The sequence below is a fragment of the Aphelocoma coerulescens genome, chromosome 9, assembly GCF_041296385.1.
Source record: "Aphelocoma coerulescens isolate FSJ_1873_10779 chromosome 9, UR_Acoe_1.0, whole genome shotgun sequence".
NCBI classification, from domain to species: domain Eukaryota; kingdom Metazoa; phylum Chordata; class Aves; order Passeriformes; family Corvidae; genus Aphelocoma; species Aphelocoma coerulescens.
Window position 1 is genome coordinate 26,398,779 of NC_091023.1, and position 21,691 is coordinate 26,420,469.

A 21,691-nucleotide genomic window follows, 5' to 3' on the forward strand; every position below is an offset into this window, starting at 1 on the left:
TTTGAAATAGCATTTGCCTGGATCTGGAGCCACCTCAGCTCAGCGCCAGGGCACGAGGCTGGGCTCCATCCAGGCTCGCTCCGGGCGGCAGTGAAGGCACCGCAGCCGCCCTAGGAGGCGAACACCCCACATCTGCCACGGGGATGGGGCTCCTGCATCCCACACTGCTGGGGCAGCACAGAGCAGCCCGCACAAACACCTCAAATGAGCTCTGAAAGTTTACAACTCCTGTCCCTCGCCTGGCTTGAGGGAACCCTGCCTGTGTCATTTATCTGTGATGCTCATATACATACAGACATATATTATATATAATATACAATGAGCACACATATACACACAGTCTACAGTGTGTGCACAGCCCAGAGCAAAACAGTTGACAAGTATAACAAGTAACTTCAACCTTCCACTGTTGCTACTTTTTCAGTGTCTAACCACGTAGGTATCTAAAATCACCGGAAACATCTAAACCATAAATATGTGACAAATGCTGTGTAGAAATATTTTACATTGTCACAGACATTAACAGTGTCTTCAGCCACTGGACTAAACATGAACAGGAGACCTCACTTCCCTTCTGATTTTCAGTGCTGGACTTAATGAAGCCAAATGCAAAAGAATTCCATCAAGGAAAAACTAGGTGTGCTTTCCTCCACAGTAAAAAAAAAAAAAAAATCCATTAACAAGTGTTAGTTTTCTCTTCAGATATATTTAATCTCACCAGTAAACATGCTTGGATCTAGGTGCACAAGATCTGTTGCAAAAAGCTGGCAGAACCTGGGAACAAACACATTTTGTCAAGCAGTCCTGGAGCCTGTCTGCACACTACATCCTCCGGTATCTCCTGATCTCCTGTGTGTTGTGCTTTTCTCTTGCTTCCCCTTCCCCTCCCATCTGCTCACAGTTCAAACAGAGCCCTCTCTCCTGTGTTATCTGCCAGGTGGTGGAACAGCATCTGACCTCTTCAGCCTCATGCCTTTTTGTCTCTCTTCTGTCCCTCCCTTTAATTTCTTTCTCTCTTCTGCCTTGTCTTCTCTTCTAGTTAAGAGACTTAATCACCTTCTTACCCCTTTTATTTCAGTGTGCTGAGGAACACCAGTGGTCATCATCTCCTCTTCCCCTCTGACTACCTCTTTTCTTATTTCCCAGTGATATCTCCATCTCTGTGTGCTCTGAATGTGCCCCTCACCCATGGGTGCCTCTCCTGGGACCTTTGTGCTACCTCTGGGTACCTCCCCCCAGATCTTTCTTCCACTTGTGGAAAAGTGTCCTTCTTTAACACATCCATCTCCTCCTATTTAACAGGCATTTGGGTTGATCTGCTGCTTATTTAACAATTTCATGCAGAAAAGTGTCTTCCTCAGCAACATTCACACATTTTATATGCCTTTAGGTTCAGTCTTCCCAAAGAGTTCACTAAGCTTCCCTGCAAACCTGTCTCCCCTCAGCACCAACACTGCTCCGTGTATTCCAGCCTTTGGCAGGTGAGAGCATGGATATGACCCCTATGTGATCACTGTTCCATCTCCATATTCATGGACTGATCACCAGAAGGATTTTCTGAACACAAAATACAATTTTCAAATAAGCTAATACAAGTTACTGGCGGGAGGGCAGGGGGAGCAGAAGTTTAAATACTTCTAAGTAGTTTTCCCAGCAATGTTTTAAACAACTGTTCAACCCTACCTTTGCTGGTGCCATTAGGAATATGAGGTAGTTTTACTTCCATCACAATGAAATCGGAGTTGACTTTACAGTCTGGACATTCCTGCTCCCAAAAGTTTAAAATCATTTCCAAAAAAAAGCCAGTTTTAACCAATGCTACATGGTGCTATTGTCATAAAAATTGCCCTGTTTCCTCCTGTTCAGTGCAGCCACAGAAAAAAAACCAAACCCTGGTCCTGGTTGCATTGAGCTCACCCTGTGCTGCACGTCTGTTTTGCCAGTTGCAGCTCCACACACAGTCACTTCTGAGCAACAAATGCCTGGCCTGGCAAGGTGTTCCCTAGACTGACCAACCCCACCACACCTGCCCAGTATCACCCAGAAATATTTAAATCACAAATTAATTTTTTTTCTATGAAACAATTCCTTGTGCTCCACTGTCAACAAGAGCTTTGCATTCTAAGGTACTTTACTTGGAATTAAAGCTGCCATATATATCCATCCATCCATCACTTGCATGTCTTGTGCAAGGGAAGCACCCCACTCTGCTCCACAGACATGAGATTCAGCCAGTGTTCAACCAACAACAGGAGTAAATAACAACGTAGTAGATATAAAGATCTGACTCTTCTGTTTCTTCTAAGGAGTGTTTAGTGAGTGCTCTTTAACCCTTCAGTTTGCTCAGTCAGGGGCTTTCCCAGTTCACCTGCATTTTTTATTTGGTCACAGTCACTGCAGACATCCAGGCTATCTCCTGACTCAGCTCACTGCAGGGAAGATTTTACCAGGGCACCAGACAAGCAAGGGTATGTCAATGCAGATGATTTTCTCAACACACCCTACAACCAGAAAGCTGAATTCCAGGCACAATTTCCCATCTACAGATGGTTCTAAACTCTGATTGCACTGTAAAAAATGGGAAGGGACAGTAGAAGCAGCAGCCCGTCCAGCTGCAGCTCACCCTGTCTCTGGTGGCATGATGTGCTCCAAGCTGCTGCATGCTGACGGCCGAATTCTGCACAAAGAGCCCAACCAAGTAACCACTTTCTTTTCCACTCAGTATTTGCTTCACCAGTGTCAGTTTATAGTGAGTCCCAAGGACCCAGAAAACCTTTCATTCTGCCTATTCTTCCCAAAAGACCTCAGTTAAATGTGCACACTCTTGTTCCAATACAATAGAACAAATGAAGAAAAACTGTGCTGTTCCTGACATTGCTGTGGTGGCTACTGCACACCTAAAAACCTGCCAGGCTCCTGGGGAGTGAAAACCTCTCCCTGAGCCAGACAAGGCTCAAAAGATGCTCTCAAATTAACAAAACACAGCCTCCTCACCCAGTATTGAATACCAGCACTGAACCTGTACAGGTTTTTAGACTGAATCCCACCAGGAAAAAGAAATTCCTTTCTTCCATTATCAGTCTGTGCTCCCAGAGTGTGCCCACTGTTACAAACTCACCAGGGGTTTCTGCCTACTTGCTTGCATGCTTCCACACATGGTTATTCCTCAGGTTCCCCTTGCATATAACAAAGCCTGGACTAGTCATGTTTGTTAAAACCCACTCTTGTATCTCCTTGCAATCTTACACTAATGATGTTTATGAACATCTTATATTTCTGCTTTCAACAGTGAGGATGTTTTAAAAACATCTAGAGAAGGGTTAGGGAAAGGGAAAACAACACTGGAAAAGCTGGAAGCTGAAGCAGCATTAACACTGCTAGGGGCTCAAATGCCACAGGGCTCTTGATATTCCTGAAGTTCAGCAAGTGGGTACTGCTCTCGGACAGCAGCTCCACCCACGGCCAGGAGACCGGAAAAATTTGAGAAGAGCAGAAAACAATGAGTTTTACTCCTGCAAAGTGGTAGTTACCTACTACACCTGCAGCTACCCCGGCTTTGCTGGCTGCTCCCGGACTGGGGGGTTTTCCAGCATGTCCACAAGCAAATGATACCCCAGGGATACCACAGACCCCTCAGACCTGAGCCAACTCCTGCCCATGACCTGCCTCAATGACAAACTGCCCTGTTCCACCTCAGATTCAATGGAGTGTTTGCTCCCCCTGGTCCCACAGGTATGTCCCCTCAACAGAGGTGGCCTCAGAGCCACCCACCTTCCACATCCTCACAGCTCCTCCTCTATGCCAGCTGCCTCCTGCTCCCTTGGGCACACATGGACACATGCCCTCCCATGCAGCTGGCACAGCAGGGTGGGCAACGTGCACATACATGAAGGACAACTTCCATACTTTGCAATTCCTCTCTTTCAAATTTAAATCTCAATCTCACAACCATTTATGTCGCTATGTAAGCCTGGAATTAACCCATGCAAATGCAGTGAAATCGCACCAACAAAAAGTAACCAGCTTTGCTTCCTCCCAGAACTGCTCCTCTTTTCAAACAGCACTCTCTCTTTTTGCTAACTCTCTGTGCTATTTTGCCAAGTAAGGAAAGGTCCAGAGAAATCTGGAGCCGAAGAGCGTCTTTCCAGGAACTTGACGGGACTTGAAGTGCTCTGAGATGAAGCTGGATCCAAACCTGTTCCCCCAGCCGGCCCCTGTCCCCCTCCAGCACCGCCACTCCTGTCAGCAAGCTTCGGAAGCGTCAGCATTCTCCCATTGGAGCATCACTACCGTGCCCGCCATCCCGTCTCTGAAAAGACAGAGAACTTTCTGGGATCTCCAGGGCTGAGAGCTGAGAAGTTTATCCAGTGAGTGGAGTATAACAAAAAGGCAATCTGAGGAAGCAGCTTGCCAGTGCCAGGGTGAAGCCCTCCAGAAGCACTACACTGGATTTCTTCTTCTTTAAAAATCCACTTAATCAGATGCATTTTCCTTTATTTCATCAAAACACTGCAGTTGCTTTCAACTACCTCAATGTTGAATGTGTTCTGCATCAGTTAAATCCCGAGATGTTTCCTAATGAAGAGGATAAGTCATAAGTATTTCAATAAATTCAACCACGAACCTGAAGGTTTTCTTACTTGCATAATCCTGTGTTTCAGGACCTGACAATTCAGTGTCGGCTTAAATCTCATTTCAACAGCGGTAATCCTCCTAGTGGCACCGTGAAACAGGGAACAAGACAGACCTCTGGATCAGGATAAAAGCAGCTCTTGTTATTTCCTAGAGAGACTGGTTTGAGTGCTGCTGTGCAGCCCTGGGCATAGGAGCAGCCTGGACCCCCAGTTGCCACGAGGCTGAGGCAGGCAGGGGCCAGCGTGGCACTGCCGGGAGCACAAGCAAACACAAAGCATCAGAGGTGCCCGATACTGACAAAGCCCAAACCCATGCTAGTTCTCTCTCTGCAGGGTTGTCTGGACCTGAGCATGTTGGAGGGAGGGCTGCGGCCTCACCCTGGCTTTGGCTGCTCACCTGGAGAAGAGGCTCATTCTCAGGCATCGGACACGGGAGCAGCTCCTGACAGGAAGCGCAGACTCCTAAGCAGCACCCGGGGCAGTAGTTCCTAAATAACATCCAGCTGGGCTAATACGGCTCTACAGTCCCAACAAAGAAACACCAGCATTTCTCCAAAGTCAAAAAACAGATGTGATCATTCGGTCTTGAATGTAATTTGTTGCTTCCAATAAATTTCAGTGAGCCTTGGCAACAAGGCATCTGTATTTGGAAAAACAGACACTTGGGGTCATCCTGGGAAGGAGAGAGGCCTCACAGGCTGCTCCTGATCACTCAGTTAAGATTTGGGACAAATGTCTCAATGTTCTTGACATGAGGTTTTCTTATTTTATGCCTCTTTACATCTTCCCTACAAACCAGTAACAGAATTTTACTGATTTTGACTATACCCAGCAGAGTTCCTGACTGTTACAGAAGCCCACGCTGGTTTCTATAACGCACAGCCTTTAAAAAATGACAGCGCAAATGCTGCAGTGCAATGTTTTAATTTCTGCTTAATTTCTTTCTGCCGAGACAGAGCTGAAGCTGTAAAATGAGCTATGAAGGCTGTAGTTAGTTGTAACTCTTCTGTCCGAGGACCTGATAAGATTTCAAAACACCATCTATCTTCCCACAGAGGAACACACGTGCTTTCAATTGTTTGGTTTGCTAATGGACTGTTTGCCACTCAGCCTAACAATTGCCCCATTTTCCCGATATATTTGCCGCTTTCCCTTTGCTTCCTCTTCTGGAGCTCAGCCTGCTGGCAGACGCACAGGCTGGAGAGGAGAAAAATGGCAAATCAGGCCTTAGGAATTTGAACATTGTTTATGTTTTCATTTTTTGCCAAGGGTTACTGCTTTACGAGCTTCCTTGGAATCAGCCATGTGTCCATCTGCCTCCCAGCCTGAGCCTCACCTCATCTCTGCACCCAGAGTCCTGTCACTGCCTCGTGCTCCAGGGATGCCAGATACCACACATGTAAAATTACCCAAGAATCACCTGCTCAAGTGTTCTGGGTTTCTTCTTTCACCTAAATTAAAGAAGAATCAGACCCATGATCTGCCATTCCCAACATGATTAGTGCAATATGCTTACGGGATTTTCTCTCCTTTGTATTAAATGAAATAAGGTTCTTACTCTACACCCTCAGGTAAGTGTCACACAAAGGGGAACAAGTCGAAAAAATCAGTATTTTTTGAAGCAGCGACAAAGTAGAGAGACTTGAACAACTACCAATTACATCTCTGAGGTAGAAGAAATAAGATGCTCACCAATTTCAGCAATAATAATAATAATAATAATGCTACATTTATATATTTTATGCCTTCTTGCTAAAAAGTGGCAGTCACTTTTACAGAGTTCAGGAGTTTCATTAAAAAAAAAATAAATACTTCTACTCAGAAGATAAAATACTATCATAACAAGTGCTGGTGGGTCTCAGACACAAGGCACCAGAGCTTCAACCTCACACATCATCAGTGAAGTGACTTACACTTCTAGTTTCCAGCTTTTCCTTAGAATTTCAAAAAAGCAGAGAAATGTGGAAGTTTAAGACTTTCCAGCTGTTGAAGAAAGAGTAGAAAAAGCTTTTACACTTCAGTGGGACACCCAGCTTGAACATGAAGGAGCTGCCTTAGCAGGAGCATAACTTAAGAGAGTAAAAATTGTTTTGGAAGCTGCAGCGCCCGTGGCGCACGTTATCTCCAAAGCCACGGTGTGTGACTCTGCTCACCACGGCCGCTCAAGCCACGTGAAGCTCAGATCAGTTCGAAGCAGCAGGTTTGGGGAAGCAGCAGGTTTGGGAGCACAGCAGCCCCCACGCCGCAGAAGGGCGGTGCGGAGCCGTGCCGAGCCCCTGCCCTGCCGCCCTGCCCAGCGCACGGCCTCGGCGCATCTGCATCTGCATTTGACATCCATCTCCCCATTGTTCAGACATCTTTATCTCAGCTTTCAGGAAACACGGATGACTCATCTATCGGAACATCTGACGAAGCTAACGTAATTTCAAAAACGAGTTCCACTTAGGCTTATTTTCCCAAGGAAAAAAAAAAGAAAAATGTTTCAAAATTATGGTAAAAATCAAATTTCTGTTGCAAACCAGTTTCCTGATTTAGGAACTCGAGCTTATTTTTGTTGTAGACAGTCTAACAGGCTTATAGGCATCCAAATTTAGGAAAAAAATCCTACGGCATTTAAACAAGGCAAAGCCAGAGCTGGAGCTGACTCAGCCGCTCCAGCTCATAATTTGAATACACTACATAATCATTCTTGGTTTAAAATTATCCTGCTAATATCTGAGGGCCAGATTATCCCACACACGTTCATCTTGATTCATGCGCTCCCCTAGGCCAGGCTTGCAGGTTTCATTAGCAGTAATTAGGCAGCAGGATGATAATATCTCACCGGGGCTGTCCCAGCCCTGACCTCCTGCAGCACCGCAGAGGTCACAGCCACGGGCCTGGCTGCCTTTTGCTCCCCGCGCTCCCGGTTAACACGGGCCAGTGGCTGCTTGTTCCTGCTCGCAGGTAAGAAGGAGCAGCCAGGTGCACCCACAGGACGTGTTTCCCAACCAGAGACAGTGTCCAGAGCCCAGTGCCGCTGCTCCCACACAGCACAGGAGAAAACCTCGGGAGGCAACACTGCTTTCCTTGCTCTAGCCCTACACTGAGTTTGTGCCTTCATTTCATGGGAAGGGGAAATAATTTTTTTTTTTTTTCAAATTGCTTTACCCAAGCTGAAAGTTTCACTTCTGGCATCTATTTTTGCCTGCTCCAGGCAGGGCAGGGCAGGGCAATGGTGTTTGGCTGCGGCGGCTGCGCACTCGGTGTGCTCCGTCCCTGCGCCCGCAGAGGACACCTGGGCCAGGGCCAGAGGCGAAGGGCACTGCCACTCACAGGGTCCCCTCCGAGTATCTGCTCTGCCTGTTTATGTTCTAAATATAGCAGAGCACACGGGCCATCTCCAGCTCAGAGAAGTCCTGCTCCAGGGGCTGCAGCTCTGCAGCACTCACACCTGCCTGACGTCAGCTCCACACAGCAGTCACTCCTAAGGCACTCACACCAAGTCTTGGAGTGACAGATCGCAGCATCACACAGTGGGCTGGGCTGGAAGGAACCTTAAAGGTCACCTCATTTCAACTCCTGCCAAGATGCAGGAGTTTGTAAAGAAAAATTCAGTGACTAAGTATCTGTCTTATGTCCAAGAGATAATGCAAGAATAGCTGTCTAATTAATACTAGTATTATATACATTAATAAGAAATCAAATATTTTAACATTAAGGTTAATTTTTCAGCATACTGCTATTTTAGTAAAGAACAAGGACATTACATCCATATTGAATTACTGAAAAATTAAAAATTACTTTTGAATGTCCTAACCAAAAACCTTTTTTAATCTGCGCTAGAGTATTGACTGACCTTATAAGGTCCAGAGAGAGCTGGTGCAGCATTTCCCTAAATTGTTCTTGCAGAACATCTAAAGTTTGGGATATTGCAGATAAGGTAAGTCAGTGAGTGACTAGTGCTGGTTGAGCTCAGCACACACCAAAACTGATACAGAGCTGAAACAAAACCAAAACTGAGCAATGGCTTCAGCAATGGGGATTGGACCGGGAATTCCCCAAAGGGAGATATTCCATTTTCTGTTTACTCAGGGTATTCTCGTACACAATACAGCTACTTAACTAACCACCCCTGCCCAGGGGCTGGGGAGCCGCTGGCAGCCACAGGCGCCAGGCCCACGGCGGGACACGGCGGGATCCTGCCCCAGGCTGCAGCGAGGGGATGGCCAGATCCCCGGGAGCCTCTCCAGCATACAGCAGCTCAGCCACCGGCAAAGCTTTCAGCATGAGCACAAGTAAACAGCTCTGGTCAGCAGTGTATTTTTAAACAGCAGATTCTTTCCCAGCTCCCAGCTCGGCCACTGCACTGACTCCACGGGGCAGCAGCACACTCCTCTCCTCCGAGGATCCGCAGCAACGCTGTAACGTTACCCACAGTTATCACCCACGGACCTTGCAGTGCTTGGCAAAGGTCAGCCTTTCCTGCATTAAAAAAGGAAGCAACGAGCCCTGCTGACAGCAGCAGAAGGGCCAGTCACACTGCCGGGACTGGGGAAGCCAGGCCAGGCCCTGATCCATCCCCTCTTACACAGACACCAGCCCACGCTGCTGCCCGGCTCCAGCACCACCAGCATCCCCGTCCAGCGCTGAGATACTAGGGCACTTCCAGCGACCACTGGCATCATGTCCGGTTCACTCCAGTGGCTGGTTTCCAGCCTTTCGGCCAGATCCTTGCGCTGAGAAGGGCAAGGCCAGCGGGGTCGGGCTGCGGTGGCCAGATGCACGTTGCTGGGAAACCAAACCAGGGACACTGCGGGTGTTACTGCACCAGCAAACCCACTGTGGCTCTCACAGCCCCTCACTCAGAAACAGGCTAGAGGCTCCGGGGCCAGGCCTGTGCTCTGGCAGCACCGCCATCCCCCCAGCGAGGCCGCACAGCCGCCGCCGACCTCGTCCACACGTGGTGGCACCGCATCCTCGTGATGACACTGCGGGGCTGGGACTCCCCACTGGCACTGGCAGCTCCGGCTCTGCTCCTACCTCCAGCACGTGCTTAATGCATAAAAACATCTTATTTACACACTTTAATACCCCTGCATGCATTGTAATTGCTGTATTTAAAAATAAACTGAACAACACAGAAACAAACCCTTTCGGTATCTGCAAGTTAAGCCATGGCTAGGGGTGATGGGGTGGGTACTTCAGGCCTGAGAGCACTGTAAAGCTTGAGACAAGACAAATTTTCAAGCTCGGGACGTTGCAGGATTTACACAAACCCGCTGTAACCCACTTCCTGCCCCGTTCGCGCTGCGCCGGGGCCCGGCTGGGCCGCGACCTGCAGGAGCTGCTCCAGCTCCCTCCCCGAGCACGGCAGTGCCAGCAGCCAGCTCCACGCACTCGGCTCCGCTTCCCGGGATCGGGGCCCAGGAAGAGAAAATTACACTGTAGAAAAAACTGACAGACTAATTTCTGCTTCCCAAGTTTTGATTTTTTCATGACTCCACTGAATTAACTCTCTACTGTTTGCGGTATGAGTATTTTATACGTTAGGTTACTTAAATCATGAAAAACCAAGGGAAGGAGCTGGGGCCCGCATATTTAACACCTATCACTGAAACTACAGCTACAGTGAAACAACAGCCCTATGTTTACAGTGCCTAGCTGGGATGTGCCTCCTGAAAACCCTCTCTGCTCCCACCGTGTTTACATGTCCAGAGGCACCTTGCCTTTTGCTTAGTGCTGTCCTGCCCTTAAGCAAGTGCACTTGGGAAAAAGATGGAATAACCACACCAGTGCCCACCACAGAAAGGCATGCAGGGTGCTCACAGACACTCGAATAACCCAGGGAGGAAAACACTCTTCTAAGGTTCACCATCAGCTGTCCAGAGACACCAACAACCTGCTGGTAGTTACGAGACGGAAACAAATCCTCATATTGCTTACGTGGTTTGTGCTATTAAAAACAAAGAATCCTCACAGTGACTTTGCTGTTTCTACGTGAAGTGCCCTTTACTCCAGCTACAGGCGGGGAATAATTTGGAGGCGAAGAATGAGCCCCTGTAGCCATATTGAAGGATTTGAGCCCTGCCAGATGTATTTTCCCTTCGTTCCCTACATCCTTCCCCTTCCCCTGAGGAAAACAGCAACAAAAATCGACAAGCATCAATAAAATAAAATCAGCAAAACACCCCGCTGCTGGCAGCCAGCACTTGCTCCTGTTCGGCTGCAGGGTTTCTGTGGCTACAACTGCTTCTTTCATTAACCACATATCCTTGAAAATAATGTAATATTTACTCACTTTCAATGAGTCAAAGCAGGCGATTACGCGTCCGTTTTCAACTTGGCAGCTTTTCGATGGGTGTGCAAATTTACATTCCGTGTCTGGTCGTGAGCAAGTCCCCCTTTGGAACTCCCTACACACTTCCAGCGTTAGCCATTTTGTGTCCCGGATCGGTGTGACGCTAACAGCCATCTTTAGATTTTACAGGTAGTTAAAATTTCCAATAAAAATGGGCAAACGAGTAGCTGAACTGATAAACTGGAAATGATGAAAGTGCCACCTCCAGAACACTTTTTTCCCCCACACCCTATTTTAAAATAAGTACATGTAAAACGGGGTGGCTGCAATCTCGAGGAAGAGCTGTGTCACCAGAGTTCAGAGCGTGGCACTGTTACCGGGGCTCGGGGGAAGGCCAGGACCGCCAGCCAGGTGCGCCTGCGGGAGAGTGGCCAGGACTAGCCCCGCGTGCTCAGCATCCCGTCCTGAGTGCGGCCGCTGCAAGCATGGGAACGTGGCGGGCTCTGGCAGCGCTTCCCGAGCTGCTCCCGGGGACGGCGGCTGGCAGGTGCCTCCAGGCAGCGGGCTCGCAGCGGGCTCTGCGGTGCAATCGGGATCGATTAGTTTGGCATAGACAGATGCAGCAGTTTAGAGCAACGACCGACACTGGGTTTGGGCTGGGGTTTTTCTCCTCCTCTCCTTGGCTTTCGGGCAGCAGAGCTCTGACCTTCGGGGCACACTTTAGTGCACAGTGCAGCGGCGGCGGGGGAGCAGCGCCGGACCCTCCTCCCGGCGGGCGCGGGGCTGGCAGCGGCGGAGCGCTGTCGTCGCAGTCTAGCTGGCAGCAAGCAAGGCAAAAGCAGCGGCTGCTCTAGAAGCGGTCCCAAGCAGCAGCGACGTCAGGAAAGGCACTTCTTAGTACCAACCTGTAGAGAGAAGAGACACGTTACGAGCGGGCGGCGCGGGCGCCCCGCGAGCCGCCGCCCCGCGCAGGGCACTCACGGCTGCGGGCGGCGGGGCCGCGTCCCCGCGCGGGGCCGGGCGGCAGCACCGCCGGCGGGCCAATCGCGGCGAGCGTTACAGCGACACTCCGGGCAGGGAGCCAATGGCGGGGGCCGTCTTATGAAAGGTCGCGCCTGTCAGACGCCGGCCGCGCCGCGCTGCCCCGAGCGCGCCCGCCGGGGGACGCGCGTGCGGCCCGGCGGTACCGGCGTGTGGAACCCGGCCGGGAACGGCCCCGGCACCGCCCCGCCGGCAGCACCCGCCGGCCCTCCGAGCGGCTCGGGCCCGCCGCCGCCTGACCGCCCGCCGCCTGACCGCCCGGCTTCCCGAGTGCGGCCCGGCTGTACCGGCGTGCGGAACCCGGCGGCTGAACGGGCCCGGCACCGGCACCGGCCCGCCGGGCCCGCCCGGCGTGAGGACAGACCCGAGACACGCTGACCCCGGAGCGGCTCGGCCCCGGCGGCGCCTGACCGCCCGGTCGGACACGGCCACCGGCACCGGGGCCAGCCCGCGTTCAGCCGAGAGCTCGGGGGACACCGACCCGGCCTGCCCGGCGGGCGGAGCGCTCTGCGGAGCGTGCTGCGGGTGCGCTACTGGCCACCGCAAAAACACCCGGGAACGAGGGAAAACCTTCCCCCTCGGTGGGCTGTGTGGGTTTCCCTCCAAGCCGCGATTCAGATGCCCAGCTCTGCCACAGAAGCCCGGTGCCACCTGCAAACACGAATCTAGTATAATGAACTGCAGCTCCTGTCCCCACCTGAGCATCTCAGCCCAGAGCACGGAGCAGAGGGACCCTCGTGGCACTGCCTGGGACACACTGACAACACCAACGACGGGAATTCTCCTGCCAGCACTGCAACTCCAACAACATCCTCCACCTGCGCTAAGGGGAAAATTATTCCCATCCCTGTCTTTCTAAAGATGCTGCTTTATCATCTTCCTGTTTCCCACCACCCTCCAATGCAGGTCACTGACAGTCACACCCTGGCAAGCGATGCTTGTCAGCGTGGATGCAAACCAACAGATGAGAAAAAGCTACGGAGTCTTTTTGTAGGGACATAGTGATCAGAACAACCAACTGCAGGGGAAGGAAAACACACCTAACAGAGCTAATGAGATTACAACAGGCACCCTGGGTTCTTTGTCAGGACACTTGAAATCAAGCCACACTTTTAATCCCTGCTAGCAAGAGACAAACAACTGCATAATTACTTGCAAACACAAGGTAACAACTATGTGTCTTCGTGGTAAACACAGATACTCATTTGCGTCAACTGCCTAAAACTGAAGTAGGGGGTCATCCTGCACCGGCAGTCACTACTCCTCAGTGCTTGGGATATTGAAGACTTAGGTCTTGAAAACTTGCTCTGTAACAAGTGTCCGGGCAAACCAGTTTGGTTGTTGCACTTGCACCACGCTTCCCAGCCATGACAGATTAGCACCAAGAGATCTGAAAGCAGAGAACGTGCTGCAGGGGCCGCCTGCCAGCAAGTCCACCAGATCCACCAGGCACCCCTGCAGCCTCATGCAGCACTGCCAGCACACCAGAGCGCTTTTGGAAGCCTAAACAGAGCTCCCAGCCTTCAGTCGAGGTGCACTGCAACTTGTCCTCCACAGACAAGAGCTGGATCTGCATCCTCCCACATCACTCCTGCACTGCACAAAATGACTTCTGAGTGTTATTTTGTTAGGAACATTTGTTTCCGGTGAGACCCTCAGGGCAGGGCGCTGCCAACGCCGGCAAGAAGAGCTCTACCACAAAGCTCTGGAACAGCTCTAAGCAGGGTTTTCTCCTGTTCATCAGCTTGGTAACCAATCCATACCAAGCATTGATTTTTCCAAACACCAAGAAGAGTTAGAGCAGCAAATTGATGCATTTTATTCGCTGAAGCCAATGCAAGTTGAAGGCCACTGTTTCCAAACAAGATATTTAATTTCACTGTCATTAACAAGTAGTCACCCCTAACAAGAAATGAAAGAGACCATGAAGGCAGCGCCCAAAATGAAAACAGATGAAAACTAGCTTTTGTGCTCACATGTACCGACAGGAGAAATATTCCTGGTAAGACTCCCCAAACCATGTTTTACTCCTACGTTTGTGATAAGTTTCCTGTTAGGATTTGGACAGTCACTCACTTGGAGAGAAATCCTGCTCCTGCTGAGGTCAGTGACACACTTGTGACTGCACTGAGCTTGAATTCCACCCTTCCTTCTTCAGGCTGCCAGCCACAAAAAGAAAAATATTGCTCAGAGGAGCTGATGTCTCGAAGGTAGATCTTCAGAACACAAAGAAATACTAGATGTATATTTTGTATGAACAGTTACTTGAAGAAAAAGTGTTTTGTCATAGTTTGTTATCTACCTGAAAACAGCCAGAAATGTCAGCTTTAAAAATAGCCTTGGAGCAGAAATAAAGACTGACGTCAGACCAGAGGTTTATCTTCAATATCTCCACTAAATAAAGGAAGATGTTAGCATAGAATTATCTTTTTTTAACTACATGAACTATTTTCCCCTCACTTTGAAATTCTCTTGTGATATTCACTAAGTCACTGAGGAGTCCCCAGTAAGTTTAACATGCTAGAAGATACACTGTCTGCAAAACCCAGCTGATACATGTGATATCTCATTTGGGCTGTCTCTGATAAGATGGGAATGACTGCAACAAATCCAGAGGGAGAACCAGACGGACAGGACAGGAAAAGGATTGAACTTTTTGGGTTTTATTTCATTAAAATTGATTTAGGGGTTGACAGTTTCTTGACCCCACCTAGCAGACCAGCCAGTACTAAAGACTCTTCTGATCCACAGGTGGGTTTTAAGGTTCACCTTTTGAAATTTGGAAGCATTTGCTACTTGTCCTGGGAATATTGCAACATTGGTTTGGCCAAAGCAGAACCTTGCCTTCACTGACTATCAGGAATACAAGGATTGAAAGCAAATTAAAAAGTGATTCTCAGAAGAGACAGAAGTCATTCCTTAGGAGGACAGCAGAGATGACTTAGTTGTCTCCTGAGCTGGGTCAATGAAAATGATTAAGAAACAGCCTCACAAATCAATGGAAAGGTTATCTGGAAATGTCCAAGAAAGTGAATCTGACACAGAAGAGACTCCTATTACTTCCCCTTATTGCTATAAAGAAATGTACAGACAGGTTAACGATGCATTTTTCCTCCTCATTACAGTCTTTGACACAAAAATAAGGTGTCTCCCTGCACTGAAAATTGCTCCCAAAGAGCCATTGTTTTCACTGTTCCTGTAACTGGGTTTGCTGGACATCCCTGTTTTCTCTATCTTACTTCACACACATCTCTCAAAGAAAGATACAGAAAGCTGGGCAGGCAAAAAGCCCAACACTGAAGGAAAAGATGGCAGGGAAAAATGCTATTTTTATGCTTAGAGAAAGTGGAAGCTGAAAACACCAGTCTCAGTGACATGAGAACTGTCAGCAAGAACAGATAATTACACAACGTGAATTCATCCTCACGACGATGACTCTAATGAGATAGGAAATGGAATAAAATCAATATTCTATTTACACTGATAGGGCAGTCTCAAAGCTTGAAATTGCCAAATGGCTGTCTTTTAAATCAAGGAACACAAAATTACTGACTGCCTTACAGTATTTACAAAACACCTCTGCCGAACACAAAGTTTACCAATAACATATCTCACTATAAAATTTGGAAGAGATACAGCAATTACTCCATGGCACAATTGAGGGATATAATTATATCACTGTCACAAAATTAAGCTGAAACAATGAGCTAATTAGTATCTTGTCACATAACAGTATAGGATTGGATAAAGGAAAATATTCTTTAGTAAACTACAGCTAAAGAACCCAATTGTCTCACACTCAGGGCTGCACCCGCTGCTCCCATAGGACAGCACGGAAAAGCAAGACACTCCTCTTTCAATTTTGTACTTTTGTATATTTCAGGAAAAAATGGGAGTGCAAGGACGGGAGCAGAGAGCAGCCAGCTCTAGAACAGGACTGCTGGGGTACTGTACCCTGGGCTGGATTTCACAGCTCCCCAGCCCAGCAACTTGGGACTTGGAGCCAGGTAAAACTAGAAGCACACGTTAGCTTTGAACTAAGTGCCACGCCAGATTCGTAAAAAAACTGCCAACACTGCTTCTATGACCCAGATATTTTGCATGATACACATAGTTTTAGTACTACTACTAATAGTGTTTTAAAGGTTTTTTCTGTACTGTTTTAGCTCTGACAGACTTGCCTGGTGCAACCTCCCACTGACTACAGTGGCTCCTCCGGCACATCCCCATCAGACTTGGTTTTATCTTGAGTCTATTTCACAGTTTCTGAAACTGTTTTAGCAGAACCACCTAACTGTGACATTCCATCTGAATTTAACACACCCAAGTGTTCTCGGTTCATGAAAACTTGATAAATAATGAAAAAAGAGACAACATGTTGTATACTACATGCCCCAACCATGTGCAGAAATCAGGTATTGCTCCAAGATTTCCATCCCTAATCAAACTGCAAACCAATTCCCACCAGCAGCACATGGGCACTGACGCACAAATCCCACAGCCCAATCCTCTCTTACTTTAGATTACAGTAATGCTATTTTCAAGTCAGAAAGTTACACTGCAAATTCCATAAACCCTCTTTCCTTTAAGGAGCAGACGGTTATGGATTAACTGCTCTTGCTGTAATTTTAAAAAATTTTCAAGTCAAGAAACATGCCTGTTGAATTTTTTTTTTTTTTTTTTTTAATAACCTGGGGTATATATCAATTGCTTTTACAAAATTTGAAACTTAAGGGACACACAGGATTCACAGTTTGGCAGCATTAGCTAGATGTGTATTTAAGAGCAAGAACAGGCACAGGCCAGTCCCTGTCCCTGGACAAGGACGTGGCATGCACAAGCTGTTACTCTGTTCTTGCAACTTTAAGCCAGGGACACAAAATGGGGAAGGACTACTCTCCCTTTAATCCACTTTTCATCAATTTATGTATTACAAAGCATTTACATATCCATCCCCCCCCACCACTGAAGTTGCAAATACTATTTCTAGTAATAAAAACATATTTACACTGTAATTCCTTTACCAAAACATTCACATAATGTATTTTAGGAACAGGAAGTTCTGTATTATCCTGGCACAGGTGAATTCCAACCATAGAAGAAGTGACATTGCCCAACCAAGTCTAAAAAGAAGTTGTTTATCTTTAAAAATAACAGTAATCTAGTGATTTAACTTAAAATTCCAAGAACTAGCAAACTGAATTGAAAAAACCAAAACCTGCTTTATTAAAATCAGCTTTATTTTCTTGTTCTAGTAGTAATTTTAAACATGTTGTTTCTATACAAAGACATTTGAGAGGCCATAATAAATCAACTATGCACTCTTCCAAAAACTACAAGCTATTTATTAATCCGACTCTTGCACATGTTGTTTGATTAACTGCAAATGTACACAAGCCAAGCAAGGCAGGAGAGCAGCAAGATGACCCACAGCAGCGGGGTCAGCCCAGGAGCAGCCCCCCGACCCCAGCATCGCCCCAGGGCAGCACAAGGTGCAGGGATACAGACCATTTCACCTGTAAAACCTTCCCTACTCTCTCCTGCACCATGTCGGTATGACTCTCATGCTCATTATTGCGCCTGTTTCAGTGGGAGCGGGTGCTGGGTGTTGTCCTCAAGAACAGCCATATGGGAAAGCCCAGGATGAGATCCACAGCTGAGATTCAAAGCTGGGAGGCACCTGTAGCAGTAGCAAAGAGGCAGAAACACTCCCATAGTGACAGGTGATTTCTAACTGCACGTGTGTATGAATTTATATAAACATGATGATTAACATCATCCATAATAACAACCACTACAAAAAGAAGCCACATCCATGACTCAGGAAGGGAAGGAACTGCTTCCCTCTGACATCAAATTCAGCTGATGCCAGTGGGTTCAGGGAGAAGTGACCTGGAGGAGCTCTCACTGGTGAGAGGTGCAGCAGACACCCACCCCGGCTTCTTGCGGGTCTGATCTCCCGTACTGCAAGGGAAAACAGACCAGCACCTTATTGCTGCTCAGGTTTCCACTCATTAGTTGATTTTCACCTCCCTTCCTAATGCAGCTGCCATGTGGCCCTGGTGCAAAGGGTGGCTTTTTCTTCCCCAGAGACAGCTGGGATAAAGCAGTGGGAAAAAGGAGTCCTGAGACCACTGCAGTCAGCACCTGATGGATCAGGACGTACTCATGGTTACTACTAGCATTATTAATTTATGAATAGTAGCATTTCCTCCAGACAATAAGCTCCTCCCCTTGGCCTCACTAACTCATCCCTGGCTGGGCCACCCCTCCCATGTTTGCCCACAGCAAAAACTCCCTATTTCAAAGTTCTTGCCTGTTCACATGACAACCACTTTGTTAGGACAGTAATTTCAAATCAGGAGCCTGGATGCAGCCACCACATCCCTGCACACATCACATTAACTAGCAAGATTAAATCTGAACCTAATTACCAGGAATAGAACAGGCCCTTCATGTCACCTGCTCCACGCTGGTGTGTCGTCCCACTCCCGGTGACAGTGCCAGCAGCTCTCCTGGCCCTGCAGACACATGGACCACAGTGGGGCACAATTCCACGGGGGACACCCTGCTGCTCTCTGCCTGCTGTGTAACAGGCACACTCCCAGCCAGGCCCATTGGAGTTATGGTAATTATGGATTGCTTCATCTTGCATCTGACTCGAGGGCAACCAAAAAGGGACGTGAGTCCAGCTAATGAGGAACTCGTTACACTGAGTTCTGCTTGCAGCAGCTCTTAGAACTGGTCGCTTCAGCTCAGTCATGGTGAGCTATGGCAATGCAGGGACAATCACAGGCTTCTCCCCAAGGACCAGAAAATTACACAGGAATGAGGGAAAGCACAGTCATCAGTGCAGTTCAGTTTGGACTGAAGGACTGCTGCTGAAGGGGCAAACCAGCATGCTGGCTCTGCAGCATGGCCGAGCAGTGCCAGGCACAGCACCCCCGAGGAAGGACTGGGAGTCCCACACCTCTGAAACCACGCCAGTATCCCAGAGTGGCAGCACTGCTGTGCTGGGGACACCTGGAGCAGGGAGGCATTGCCAGCTCAGTGCAATGACGACACTGCCTGACTCCCTGACTCTGGTCACCAACATGAATCACAAGGCAAGGACAGTCCTGGAAAACACTCCAGCATCTGCTGTGAGACAGGAGACACAGCCGACTGCATTCATGTTCACAGCTGTCTGTTTCTCAGGGAATCTCAGACCCAAAATAGAGCATTTTAGATGTTTTGATACATTCTGGCCTTACACTTAATTTATGTTTATAATAACATCCTTCCAGGATAATAAAAACTTGTACAACTTCTCAGAAAATACAATGAACCTATATAATCTATTTCATTAGTTACATAAGAATCTAAACCACAGAGAATGGGATTTTTAACTCTCTCTGTCACCATCTGAGGTATCAGATGACTGTTATCACTAAATACAAAATGATTTTTCCATACACAGCAAAATGAAACCAGTTTAGGAGATGCTTTCCTTAATAGAGATCCCTACATATACAGGGCTCAGCAGCACAGAAACACTTATTGATGTGATTAATTTTGGATTGTGACCAATCTCATGCAAACTAAATAAATACATGTGTCTCCAGATACCAAGCAAAAGCTCCAAATTAGTCACTGGTATTAAAAAGAAGTAATAAAAACTGTATGACTTTTATTTTAGGAAAGAAGCGGAAAATATCTTTGATATTTTTAATATCAAAGTTTTTAATCAGTATTTGCTTTAGTATACTGTTATGCTTGTTCATTTTGAATCATGATATGTACACAGCTAACAATAACCACGAGAAACAACCCTCTAACAGCCCCTGTTCAGAACAGCCTCTGCTGCACACGACCTCAGCCAGGAGAGCTTCCACCACACAGGGGACAAGTTACGAAGGGGCTCCTGAGCTGGGCTGGTCTCTGTGCATGTGACAGCAGTGGTGCCATTGACACTGTCCCATAGTATTTCTCACATGGAATATCCTATCCTCTAGTTGGGTTCTCCTCAATGTGTCCCCTTTTTCATTAACACACCAGTGCAAGCTACCCAAATTGAATGCAATGAAGGAATTTCAAAAAACCCTCAAAAGTTTACTAGTTTCCTTGTATTTTCCCTCCTACTTCTAAAAGCCACTTTAAAACACCAATAATGAAAGTTTAAATTTCTACCCTTACACAAAAAACGTGGCATATTTGGAAAACAGCTTCTGAAATGACTTAAGAAAAACTAGCTTTCATAAAAATGGTGTTTAAAGACAGAATGCTTAGAAGTTGTAGGAAACAAAACAAATCCAAAGCAATAATTTTATCGGTCATGCAGAAAAATGAGTGAAAGAAGTTCTAATGCTATTTCTGTTCCACCATTAGCTGTATTTAATTAGAAGAATTGAACAGAGCTGTGTCTACTTTTCACAACAAAAATCACATCATTTAAGATTTATTTATTGACTATATTTGCACATAAATACAGGAGCTCAATAAAACGCTGATAAGCAGCCAACAAGATATCTGCCCATGGACTTCCTTCCCAGCAGCCTGCAAAGCTCCAGCACCACAGCAAGCGCCCGCACTCCCAGAACAACATTTTTAACTGCTACACATCAAAAAGCTGAAACATACATAATTACATTATCAGGATCACAAACTCACTACCTTTGATTTTTCACTGCTTGAAAGAAGGCTCAAAGTCCACTGAAGTTGTGCCTATGTTTGGAGCATGGAAGGATTCCCATATAAAATTACAGGTAAAGAGTAACAGACTTCACTGAAAACCAGGGGTGGCCATACAAAGTCAAGAATGCTGCCCAGGCACTAATAAACTCTTCCACACACTGGAATAAACACTTTTGTTCGGCTTTTATTCCAAGTTTCAGAGAGTCACAGAAGAAAAAACGGAGAGGTTTTTTTCTCCCAAGAAAGCCCTGCCGTGTTTATCAGCACGTGCAGCTGACGGGACCTTCCTTCCCTGGAAGCCAGAGGCACAGGCAGCACTGAAAGGGCCGGTGAGCAGCGAGGAAGAGGAAGGGTGGGTGGCCCTGCACAGCACCACCGCCAGCGGCTCGCGGCGCCTGCGCACACCCAGACACCTACTTTATATGGCCAATCCAGGCCTGGTGCCTGTGCCTTCAGCTTGGCAACCTGCTCGGAAAACCTGACACACGTGCCTGGTGCAGCACACTCCGCAGCCCACTTGCTCTTTCACGGTGCCCGGGGAGTGCAGAGTTCAAAGGCTTGAGGCCTTGGGTGCATCTAGACCCAACTGACACAGCAAACTCCATGTGCTCCCACAGCAATTTACTTACTTTTAAAGGAAAAGCTTATCTCCTCGAGCTCTGGGTACTGTCACTGCAGTGCAGATAACGCCACTGCAGCACCACAGCTCCAGCAGCCTCAGGAGCACACCCCACAGGGGGCTTTGGCTGCCCATAGCCCATCCCTGCCCAGGGCAACCGGGCAGCCTGGGGTTACACATGACACAGAGAGGAGCGCCGAGGCCTTGCAGGGCCAAGCTGGGCAGTTCTGATTGCTCTCCCTTTTTTAGAAGGAAAAAATTCCAATTAACTTCTCTGGAAGCAGGATTGGGCCCAGAGCCTAAAAATGCTCTGGGTTCCCAAGTCCTTACTCACTGCTCGCAGTTGGACTCGCTGGCGCGAGAGGCAGCAACGAAGCAGGAATCCGCGGAGCCGCTGCAGGAGGATTTGGGAGCCTGGGGCCCAGCCCTGCTCCTCCAGCCTGC

At 47.9% G+C, this 21,691-nt stretch overlaps 1 protein-coding gene across 15 annotated transcripts in view; it reads right to left on the reverse strand.

Annotated features, from left to right (window-relative positions):
- The window catches only part of MBNL1 (muscleblind like splicing regulator 1), an 80,378-nt gene that overhangs the window by 45,086 nt on the left and 13,601 nt on the right, over positions 1-21,691 (reverse strand). For 10 of the 15 annotated variants that reach the window (XM_069024689.1, XM_069024694.1, XM_069024687.1 and 7 more), the window contains exon 2: positions 10,915-11,819. The exons of 4 other annotated variants lie outside the window; for them this stretch is intronic. In XM_069024689.1, coding sequence (XP_068880790.1) covers positions 10,915-11,088 — 174 coding nt within the window. In that variant the 5' untranslated portion in view covers positions 11,089-11,819. Of the gene's footprint in view, positions 1-10,914; positions 11,839-21,691 lie in introns of those variants that run through there. One more of the 15 variants, XM_069024700.1, reaches the window with a different exon arrangement.